Source organism: Phyllobates terribilis, unplaced genomic scaffold (assembly GCF_046119375.1).
Source record: "Phyllobates terribilis strain yellow unplaced genomic scaffold, ASM4611937v1 Scaffold_1__5_contigs__length_1240528914, whole genome shotgun sequence".
NCBI classification, from domain to species: domain Eukaryota; kingdom Metazoa; phylum Chordata; class Amphibia; order Anura; family Dendrobatidae; genus Phyllobates; species Phyllobates terribilis.
Window position 1 is genome coordinate 1,163,514,598 of NW_027362761.1, and position 12,136 is coordinate 1,163,526,733.

Genomic DNA, 12,136 nt, shown 5'->3' on the forward strand with positions numbered 1-12,136 from the left:
TGGTATGCATGGCACCCCTCATCCCTGGCCTGGTATGCATGGCACCCCTCATCCCTGGCCTGGTATGCATGGCACCCCTCATCCCTGGCCTGGTATGCATGGCACCCCTCATCCCTGGCCTGGTATGCATGGTCCCCCTAATCCCCATCATGCTGCACATTAAAAAAAAATAAACACTCATACTCACCTCTCTTCTCTCCTCCAGCGCTGCGTCCGGTCTGCCTGCACTGATCTCTCCATGTGAGCCGCGCATGACGTCACTGCCATGCGCTGCTCACAAGGAGAGATCAGCTGCCGGAAGTCACTGCTCCCCACGCCGGGTCTGTGTGCGTCCATAGGGCGTGGGGAGCAGTGAATATTCATTTTCTTTAGCAGTGGGGACAGTGTAGGCGGCTGCTGCCTCCTGTGCCCCGCTCCTCCACAGATACTGCTCCCCCCACAGCACACACAAATATACACCCCCCCCCCCCCAACATTCGGACTATAAGATGCACCCCCCATTTTCCTCCAAAATTTTGGAGGAAAAAAGTGCGTCTTATGGTCCGAAAAATACGGTACCTCTCCGGTGGCATCCTCTGTCCTCGGCGTCCCGCAGTGTTCTGAAAGGACCTGCGGTGACATCGTTTAGGCATGTGGTGGTCACGCGACCGCTGACGTCGGCGGTCGTGTGACCTGTCTAATATTTATAGCCAACTGGGTATGGTCTTCAAATCTTTTATGTGGGCATGTTCTTGAGGTCTACTCCCAGTTGGCTAAAACACTAGATTTTTTTTTATATAGAAAAGTGGAGGCTAAATCTCAGGCACACAGAGTCGCAGGAAAAAAAGAAAAATTGCGCCAGATTCAGGAGAACGGAGGCATGTACACCAGGTTAAAAAAAAACATATTTATGAGTCGTCTTTCAAATGGCTTCCGTATGGCGTAGGCGACCATTCCCATACAGGTTCTTGCTGTGGTTTTAAGCCTGTTTACTCATATATTTGAATGTTACAATATGCCCTCAGGAATCTCCACCATTGTACATACATCTGACAAACGTCAAAACAAATTTTTATTGAAGTCTAAAAAAATATATATATGATTTACCTGTTAACTTGCCCAGAAAAGCAAATGTTTTTCTTTTTCAAACTTTGCAGCCATTCGGATACTGTGTAATGCAGTACATTGTTTGCATATTGGTTTATCACTCCTGGATTTATAAAAGCTGCCTTGTAAATCGCTGCTTGCAAATACTTAGCGGAATTTAAATAGGATTCATTGAATCATTCAAAAATGTGCAAATTATTATTTTTCTTTTTTCTCAAAAGCCTCCTTGGTGTATTTCTTCATAAACATGGATTACAGTCTGATACGTCAAAACATATTGAAAAAAATAACATCTAAGATATTTTATTGTAAAAATTACTATATATTTGTAGTACAATTTTTTTTCTTTTCCTAGTGGATTTATTTACTATTTTTTCCTATATCCATTTTTTTATTGCTGTATACATTGAGGTGCTAAAAAAAATATTTAATAGGACTTTTTACGCATTTAATTTTTTTTTTAAGAAAGGAAAAAAAATTAAGATCAATAATAATAATATAACACTTAAAAAGGCCGAGAAAAAAAAGCACAAATATAAAGTTGTAAATGGGAAAAAAAAAAAATTAAATAAAATCTTAACTTAAATATTTCAAGAATTCTGAAACCCAAATGTTTTATCTACGTGCCATTTTGGAATTTTATACCTACATTACCAAGTTTTGAGAGAGTGGAAAACTTTACCCATTATCCGTTCGCCGCTGACACCTCTAAGCAGTAGGGATGAGTGGGTTGTGTTGGATCGTAGCCAGGCATTCACTATAGCTGGAAAGTGTAATTTCTCCACGTTTCATGTAGTCATTCAGAAGTCCAACACCACATCAGGGAACTGGGACTACTTTGTGCTGCGCCTTCTGAATTTAAAGTTTCCCACAAAATGGGATTTTACGAGTGAGTTTAATATGAAGGACTGCGGTATTGAAGAGGTGGCACCTAAAGCTACTTTATCAGATGTGGCATTGATTTCCTGGTGGTTGGAGTTTTATTTCACATGTGTATTTAATTTTTTGATTTGGTGGTTACATTTTTAAGGATTTTCTGCCTGCAACACAGGTTATCTACGTAATGCTACTCCATATGGAGACATCATACATAGTGGCGCCATACGGGGTTTGTGTTGCGCAGGTTGACTCTACTATCATTAGTAATATAGTAGAGCAGTCTGATTGAAAGGGTTGTTTCAGTGTCATAACTTGAAGATCGTTGTTCTCAATGCAAAATGGCCAACTATCATGGGTCTTTAATAGATTTGAGCAAAACGATACTCAAGGCTCTGGAACTATCTCCTACCTTACGTTTCTTGTGATTATTAGGACTGGTGGTGTCACACTTCAACGAAGTCCCACCAAACCTACTAATCCGAAGAGTCATCAGGGATCCCAGAAGGTAGGATGTGGTTTCTGCTCAACTGTTGGCCATGGACTATCGACAAGGGCGCTGGTCCAACGTTTTGCAAATAGTTTTGCTCAGCTCTAGTCTAGTCATTCCTGTTACACCTCTTTGTTGTCTTCTGAAGATAACCCCAGTCTTCAAACCCGATCAATGTATGTGGATGTTCTAGAGGGGAGTCCTCTATGTTCGAGCCCATTGTAGCAGACTCAAGCCACTCACGTTAGAGCTCAGGACTCTTAAGATATCTAGTTGTCGTTATAGGGCATAAGATGACCCCTTTAAGAAATGTATTTATGAATCTGTGACAGAATTGATAAATAAGCCCGAATTGAAAAATAAAACCAGCGTTACTAGTCTAAGGTGGTCATCTCCTTGGTTGTCCATCAACTTGACTTTGATAACGCCTAACCTTTTAGAGCTTCTTGCTGCCTTTCCTTCTTCCCATCATACTGTACATACCCAAAAATATATAAAAAAGTATAGAAGCCCTGTATCTGAGGTTTACAGCTATCGTAACCTTGGTCAACATCAGCTAGCTGTCATATATTTCATAATTGTGAGAATGTATTTTTCCGTTCCCATTGAGGTCTCTTGCTGCAGTAGGGTGTGGGTGTCTTGGTGTTCGGCAGCTGTCACAGAGTGAAACTCGACACATTTCATATATTCTATGATTGCTGCCTAGGCCACAAAGTTGTAAATGTCTCCATCTCCTTGTAATTTTATCTGTAATGTCATAAGAAAATTAGCGAGGCTTGATGAGTATACACTGAACAGATGACCGTAACCGGCTTCCGCTTCTTCTTGCAGATGAAAACCATGACTTTCAACGCTAAAATGAACTAAACAACGCTCTACAAGAAAAGCCCGAGTCTGCAAACAACGGAAATGTCTGAACAGTATTAATTGAAGAGGATCAATGCTCGTCGGCTTGAGAACCGCGGAAGTGGGGCCTACCATGGTGACACTAATCACAGAGAAGCTGCAGAACCAAAGCTTGGATGACCTGTCATGCAAAACGTACAATATTAATTTGGTACGTCTTGTATTAATTGGGGGTCTTGACGTAGAGATATATCACAATGAGGGTTGTGTTAAAATTTTCTGTATTTACATAATTTAAAGCCATACATTTATTATTTTTGTTTTGTTTTGTTTTTTACTTTTTTCTTTTGTACTCCTCTGGCTTATGGTTCTTACAGATTCAGTGACTACTTTTTCTCTACATGTGTTCTGAAGTGGTCACTGGAAGTTTTCAGATGGGAAAATTTCCAGGTTTCTGGCCATTTGTTGGTTTTGGTGGGAGTGGTGTTCTTGGGTTAAATATTTCCCATTGAAATTACTCGTCAAACTTTTTGGAAAAAGTTACTTGACCAATTTTCGTAGACAGAAGTAGACCTTAAAAGGTTGTCGAATAAGTCTAGTTGAGTGGCTCTGAGTTTTCCCAATTGGAGCGAAACCCAGGTAGACATTCAGACTCTTAGTCTTTTTGAGTGACTTTGTAAGGAACATAGAGCTGAGTCCTAAATTGGTGACCCCTCCTCTGATATCCATTGGGCATAGGAATGGGTTTGTCTTGAGGGCAGCCCCTGAATAAAGTAGGTATGCTGGTGCTTTTTCGATGGACTACACTCCATTATGGCAGTACTACTTGGGACTTATAACTCTGCAAACAACTTTTTGCGAGTAGGCTTTTTTGTATAGGATTAGAGACGCAGTCCTGGATTTTGGCTTGACAGTAGGGTCCTATCAGATGATTTCAGGGTAAACATAGTCACTAAAGTGCAATATAATAAAAAAGATAAGTGACAGCAGTACAAAATATCTATAATTAGTGGTTTGCAGGTCAGTTTTCTAGCATGTTACTAAGGCAAATTGTGCAGTTACAGTAAACCTGATCTATATGACTATATTTATAGGGAAGAAAGGGCTATATCTTAGAAAGGCGTAGGATCATTGCCGGATTCAGGAGAATAGCATAATTTACACCAGGTAAAAAAAATTGCATATATATGGCCAGTGTCCTTTATTAAAGGGTTGTATCATGAAAAGAAGCTTCTTTCAGACATATTAGATATCTTTACCAGTATAAAGAACAGAGGAGTCTGACGGCGGTTTTTGAAAAATGTTGGTTGCAACCCTTTGATTGTACTGGAGAGTATGCCAAACATCATCTCACCTACTGGCGAAGGATTCAGCCCACCAAATCCACAAAAATGTCATGACCCATTGGGTTGACATAAACTTAAATGGGTCCCCCAATAAGCAAATTTAAGGGTAATTTTTACGTAGGGACTAATTTGGAGACTAAAGTTGAGAATTTTTTTAGATAGGTTTCCATTTTTGGGTTACTTTTTGGATTTTCCCTACAGTTGTGCGAGTATCTTCCATAATATACACATGAATATATTAGAAATAAGCGAATCGATTTCCAGGACCTCTGTCCAGAGGTCACGTTAGTGGTCTGTGGTCAACGTCTGCCTCATAGCCACTGGCGTCCTTGTTGCCTCATGTATGCATGATGCCCTAACGATGACTTTACGAGATTCTGGAGATTCCAGCAGGTTGAAAGTGATTTGTAGGGCTCCCATCATTCAGCCACATCAGTATTCTGTGTTCACCAGTTGGGAGCCTTGCAAATTACCACCTACTCTTTGACCTCTCTTCTGAGGCCCGATACGATGTTATGGATGTGTTATGCCACAAAGTTGAGCTGGCCTACAAACCAGAAGATACCCCGGTGATTCCAGAATGTTGGAGCGGGTTCATAGGGCTCTAGTCCAGTCGGCATGTCCGTATTCCCTGACCACCAGTTGGGCGACCTGCAAACTACCTTCTACCCGCTGGCATCTTTCTTGAGTAGTAGGCCTGGTACATTGTCATGCATACAAGACATTGCACTAGGCCTACAAATCAGGAGACATGCCGGGGATTCCATCAGCTCGGAGATGGTTTCTGGAAATCCCATCCAGCGGCTATGTCTGTAGTCCATGACCATCGGATGGGAAACCCATGAACCATCTCCTACCCACTTGCATCACTTCTGAGTAGTAGACACGCTACGATGTCATGCATACATGATGTCGTGCTGGGCCTACAAATCAGAAGAGGCGCCAGGGATTTCATCAGGTCGGAGTTGGTTTGTAGGGTTCCCACACGGTGGCCGCTGATGCAAGGTCTTTCGATTTTCATTCTCTCATTTCTAATATTTATCTAAAATAACCCCAGGGTGGAGCTCTGCTTAAACATTCATCTTTAGGGCGAAAAAAATATAATTTTTTTCCCATTGGTTTTGAGCCAGCGATCATGATCTCATTAGCCCCGGGGGTGCAGGTATTCCCAAGAACGTAACCACCGGTGAGATCTCTGGGTCCTTCCTGGTTCGTGTCATACACAAATCAGTTTTCATAATATATAAATTAGATTTATAATGGTTGGTCCTGCCCATTGTTTTTCCTGAAGTTGCATCAGTTTAGGGATTTATTGGCGAGCAGACGATCTCATGTGACCTCATTTGCAAGTCATTGCAATTTTTAGGTGGATAGGATTTCAAGGCTCAGTAATACCCGATGAGATGAGTTCCCTGGACTCCATGCCATGAGTCACGTCTATTGAGATAATCAGGCGAGATCGTTTAGGTATAATAAATGGGAACACTGTGTGTCTGACTTGCACAAGAAATTTGGGGACATTCAAAGTTCTTTTTTTTTTTCTTCTTGGTATCGTAGCCAAATGTCAGGATCACATCGTCCAGACGTCCTTAAAGGGATGCTAAACTTCTGTACAGCCCCGTTATCAGTCAGAAACTAGCCTTCTGCAGTGGGGTTGCCCAAACTGACTCCCTCACCCCAAATGACCCCTAGCTAATAGAGATATGTAATGAGGACTCCCTGCTAAAATAGGCTTTAGTCCATATATACCAGGGCCTGTTTATGGTGTGGCAAGATGGGCACTTCCCCAGGGTTCCGGTTTCCTATGGGGGGTTGCCAAGTTTTAGACCCATCTGAATAGAGCGGAAAAACATTCCACTTCGCAGTCGGACCTCGTTATCAAAAATAGGTTGAAATTAACTCTAGAATTGCAGTTTAATGTGGAAACTATATGGCAGTATTATGTGAGATCTTCCAGCGAGTACTATATGAATACTGCACATTTGACACTATAAGTTGGAGGTAGAGGTCTGGCCGGGTACTCATTTAAGCTGAGTGCTTTGCCTAACAATAGAATAAATAAATCTTAAAATTAGTTTTATATAGCAGTATTCTGTAGCAGCCATATGACAGTATTATGCTTTTTTTTAAGGAATAATTACTTGGATACTGTTTGTTTGTTTTTGTCACTATATTGTGGTATTAATACTCTGCTAAAACATTCATTCACACTGCCGAACATTTGATTTCAATTAATCCTAAAATTAGCTTTATATAGTAGTATTCTGTGGAAGCCATATGGCAGTATTATGTGTTTTTTTTTAAAGGAATATTTACATGGATACTGCTTTTTTGGCTCTATATTGGGGTATTAATACTCCGCTAAAACATTCAGTCACACTGCCGAATATTAGATTGCAATTAATCCTAAAATTACTTTTGTATAGCCGTATTCTTTGGAAACCATATGGCAGTATTATGCAGTCTCTTTAACAGAGTATTATATGGATACTGCATATTATTTGGCATCATATAGTTCTATTAATAGGCCGCTAAAATATTTATTCACACTACCTATCATTACATTGCAAATAATTTTATAATTAGTTTTGTATAGCCGTATATATAATTTCCGTATTATTTGAAATGGCTGTATTATGTGGACTCTATACAGATCGCTGTACCCAACAATAGATCGAAATTAATCTTGCATAGCGGTATTATATAAGTATATAATTGCAGTATTGTAAGTAAACCATATGGCAGTATTATGCGGTCTCCCTGTGGGAGTATTATATGAATACTGAATTTTTTGATATTTAATGAAATTAGTAGAATGACAGGGGTGGTCATTTAAGCTGATTACTCTGCCCACCAAAAAATGTAAATTAATTTTGGTTAGCGGTATTATTTAAGCATTTAGTTGTAATATTATGTATCAACTATATGGCCGTATTATGTGTGTTCTTCAAATAGATAATTATATGAATACTGCATATTGTATCGCATTATATGGTGGTATTAGTAAGCTGGATAAACTTTCATTTACACTGATCACTCTGTCCAATAATAGATTGAAATTAGTATTGTATAGCACTATTTATAAACTATATGGCAGTATTATCTAAAAAAGATAATGTTATGAATACTGCATATAATAATAATTTGCCATTACATGGCCAGCAGAGCGCGCATTTAAATTGACATCTCTGCCCAACAATAGACATTACCATAATCCTGACATTAGTTTTGTATTGCTGTATTATATCAGCAGATCATTGCAGAATTATATGGATTCTTTATGGCAGTATTATGTAGGTTCTCCAAGGAAGTGAATTAGATGAATACTGCATATTATTTGGCATTATATGGTGTAGCTCTCATTTAAACTAATGTCATATGACACCATATGGCGGTATTATATGAATGTATGTGGCAGTATTATTTTGGAACCAACGAAAAACATCTAAAAATACCTGGCTACTTTGTCGTTGTAGCACATCTTCAATAATTGTGATGCCGCTATACACACAGGGAATAGTCAAGTTGATTATTATAGCGGTTATATTTCTTGTTACGTACACTCCCCTCTACAAGCTGAACACTTGTCATGGCTTTGGTTCTGAACTGGTTAACAGCACTCACTGCTGTGACCTCGTCCTTCGGGAGTCTGCAGGATGGTGATATGATGGGTGCGGTGGAGACGCTATGAACGTTTAGGGAGGATCTTGTATGTTCTGAATAGTCCTACAGTTAAAAACCCTTTGCCTCCAGCTACAACGCGTTTCCTCTGTTACATCCATAATGTGCAACCTGTTTTTCCCCAGCTGCGTAACTACAACTCCCAGCGTGGCAGTAAGCTGCGGAGCGCCGATCTTTACGGTGTTTATCTTGCATGCACTACATAAGGTGTCGATTTTTGTTATTTTTTTTAGGTCTCTGATATTGCTCACAAGATAGTTTCTTGGATCCGTTTTCATACTTGCAGTTTATTCTTAGTCACGTTTCCTATAGCGGGACTTCTTTGCATCGGACAACCACTTTAATGCTTTCCTAAGATTTAAAGAAGTCTTCACTGATCCTCACGGTAGATTGGTGAGGGTCTGACCACTGGGACCCGCACCGATTGGCAGAACGGGGCACTTTTATCAGCGCATATGTTGGATTGCCGCTCTATTCATCCTAAATGGGGCTGCCGGATAAACCTGGGCGAACCAATCGGCAGCCCCTTAAGTTGGCCATACAAATTAGGCTCATGTCGTCCGCACCTGCCAATATCAACTATTTCGACCGATGGTCTAATGCGTGTTGGGGCGCCGGCCGACTGATGGTCGGTAGACATGCCGATCGCATTGTTCTCCCTGAGATAACACGTTGGCCGATGTGTCAGTCGGTGGCTTTCTCATGGATTACACAGTAGCACTCGGCTGAGCGAGAGTCGGCTGAGAACTGTTGGCGACACCTTTTAGAGAATGAATAGAGCGACTCCCAACCCTTTCTATCAGGGATATGTCACCCATTCTGTTCAACGGTGGAGGTCCCAGCAGTTGGAACCCCCCCAATAATCTATAAGGCAATGACTTCTTTTCATAAGACAAGTTGATCAAACCCGCTGATTTCGGCTGGACCGGTTGACCATCCTATGAGTATCACTGCCTCCTGGTGATGTCGAGGTGAAGAAATTTCATCACCCAAACTTTTTGCTTTCAGATAAGAGGTAGCCAGCGTGGTGACCTACGGTTATTTGCCAAGTGCTCATGTTTCCGGCATGGTGGGGAGAGAGAGCTATCTGTCGAACAAACGTTTGGCTGACAGCTATCCCATGTGTATGGCCATCTTTACCTTCTGTGTTTGAAAACTGATCATCATCTGCCAAATGTGGTAGCCATGGGTCTGACTACTAACACTAACATTAGTAGGCCATAATATTGGACTGGGTTGTCCCTATGGCACTACATATATGGTCTACTAGACATTTAATAACATGGCAGGTAACCATACTCGTCTGTACCGCACAGAGGTCCATGGTGGTCACCCCCTTGATAGTGCGGTCTGGTGCAAACAGCTGTCCACTAAGATTGGCGCTTGCAATAAATATTAATTTTGGAGCTCGGAGCACCATATCTAAAAGAACAGGGTCATAAGACGAGACACTCATATCTGTCACAAACACATACACTGCTCAAAAAAATAAAGGGAACACTCAAATAGCACATCCTAGATCTGAATGAATGAAATATTCTCATTGAATACTTGGTTCTGTGCAAAGTTGAATGTGCTGACAACAAAATCACACAAAAATCATCAATGGAAATCAAATGTATTAACCAATGGAGGCCTGGATTTGGAGTCACCCCCAAAATTAAAGTGGAAAAACACTACCGGCTGATCCAACTTTGATGTAATGTCCTTAAAACAAGTCAAAATGAGTCTCAGTATTGTGTGTGGCTTCCACGTGCCTTTATGACCTCCCTACAACGCCTGGGCATGCTCCTGATGAGGTTGCGGATGGTCTCCTGTGAGATCTCCTCCCAGACCTGGACTAAAGCATCCGCCAACTCCTGGACAGTCTGTGGTGCAACGTGACGTTGGTGAATGGAGCGAGACATGATGTCCCAGATGTGCTCAATCGGATTCAGGTCTGGGGAACTGGCGGGCCAGTCCATAGCTTCAATGCCTTCATCTTGCAGGAACTGCTGACACACTCCAGCCACATGAGGTCTGGCATTGTCCTGCATTAGGAGGAACCTACACCCAACCGCACCAGCATATGGTCTCACAAGGGGTCTGAGGATCTCATCTCGGTACCCAGTGGCAGTCATGCTACCTCTGATGAGCACATGGAGGGCTGTGCGGCCCTCCAAAGAAATGCCACCCCACACCATTACTGACCCACTGCCGAACCTGTCATGCTGAAGGATGTTGCAGGCAGCAGATCGCTCTCCACGGCGTCTCCAGACTTTCACACGTCTGTCACATGTGCTCAGTGTGAACCTGCTTTCATCTGTGAAGAGCACAGGGCACCAGTGGCGACTTTGCCAATCCTGGTGTTCTGTGGCAAATGCCAAGCGTCCTGCATGGTGTTGGGCTGTGAGCACAACCCCCATCTGTGGACTTCGGGCCCTCATACCACCCTCACGGAGTCTGTTTCTAACCATTTGTGCAGACACATGCACATTTGTGGCCTGCTGGAGGTCATTTTGCAGGGCTCTGGCAGTGCTCCTCCTGTTCGTCCTTGCACAAAGGCGGAGGTAGCGGTCCTGCTGCTTGGTTGTTGCCCTCCTATGGCCCCCTCCACGTCTCCTGGTGTACTGGCCTGTCTCCTGGTAGCGCCTCCAGCCTCTGGACACTACGCTGACAGACACAGCAAACCTTCTTGCCACAGCTCGCGTTGATGTGCCATCCTGGATGAGCTGCACTACCTGAGCAACTTCTGTGGGTTATAGAGTCCGTCTCATGCTACCACGAGTGTGAAAGCACAACCAACATTCAAAAGTGACCAAAACATCAGCCAGAAAGCATTGGTACTGAGATGTGGTCTGTGGTCCCCACCTGCAGAACCACTCCTTTATTGAGTGTGTCTTGATAATTGTCAATAATTTCCATCTATTGTCTATTCCATTTGCACAACAGCATGTGAAATTGATTGTCAATCAGTGTTGCTTCCTAAGTTTACAGTATATATACATATATATATATATATATATATATATAAAAATTTCTTGACTTCCTGTGAGATTTTCACATCGAAAAATACTACAGTGAACCTCGCCCCTATTCTGCACGGCTGGTAACAAAGAACAATAGCATGCATTCTATTGCAAAACGAGGACAAATTGCAGCTTGTGTCCCTTTTAATTCACCTCGTGGCAAAGTATCTGAACACAATGCTTTACTTACGTGGGAATGTTTGCTGCTTCGGCAGGAGACATAATTTTTTTTTCATTGATCTTCACTCTATTTACTCTCTGCCTCACTTTTTTTTGGTTTTCATGAAAAGTTTTACATGTGAAACTTTTTGGTGTTTAGGAGAATTCCATGACTTTCTCTTAATAAAATTATACAGCCCACGTGTACAATTTTTGACAAAAAAAAAAAGCAATGGAAATGTCACTTTTTCATTTGTGATCTCGTGATTTCGATTTCAAAAAGTTTCTTTTGGGACTTGAATTTTTACATTTTTGGCTGCTTTCTATGACAAATCAGCGAACTTTTGTCCTGTTGTTCCCACTACTTTTGTGTGTGTCATGGATAATGATCATGAATCGATAATGACCAAGAAAGTCCAATTAGCCTGTTTTTTTGTTGCCGGTGCAGGCACTCAATGGACTTTTGCCTGTTTAGGCCCGAATTCAGACATCCATATATAACACAGTCTGAGTACGGACTGTCCGTGGATCTTTTGACCCGAATCCGACAGCTTGACATATGCCTGTGAGGTGTTTGGATCAGTAGACCTGTGGCCGCTCCATGCATCACAGTACATACTTTGACCATAATATACGGACGAATA

The 12,136-nt window shown here is 41.7% G+C and overlaps 1 protein-coding gene across 2 annotated transcripts in view; it reads left to right on the forward strand.

Moving 5' to 3' along the window:
* Nucleotides 1-12,136, forward strand: part of FAM53A (family with sequence similarity 53 member A) — a 79,502-nt gene that overhangs the window by 23,942 nt on the left and 43,424 nt on the right. For both annotated transcript variants that reach the window (XM_073649106.1, XM_073649105.1), the window contains exon 2: nucleotides 3,284-3,509. In XM_073649106.1, the coding sequence (XP_073505207.1) occupies nucleotides 3,393-3,509 (117 nt within the window). In that variant the 5' untranslated portion in view covers nucleotides 3,284-3,392. The remainder of the gene's footprint in view (nucleotides 1-3,283; nucleotides 3,510-12,136) is intronic.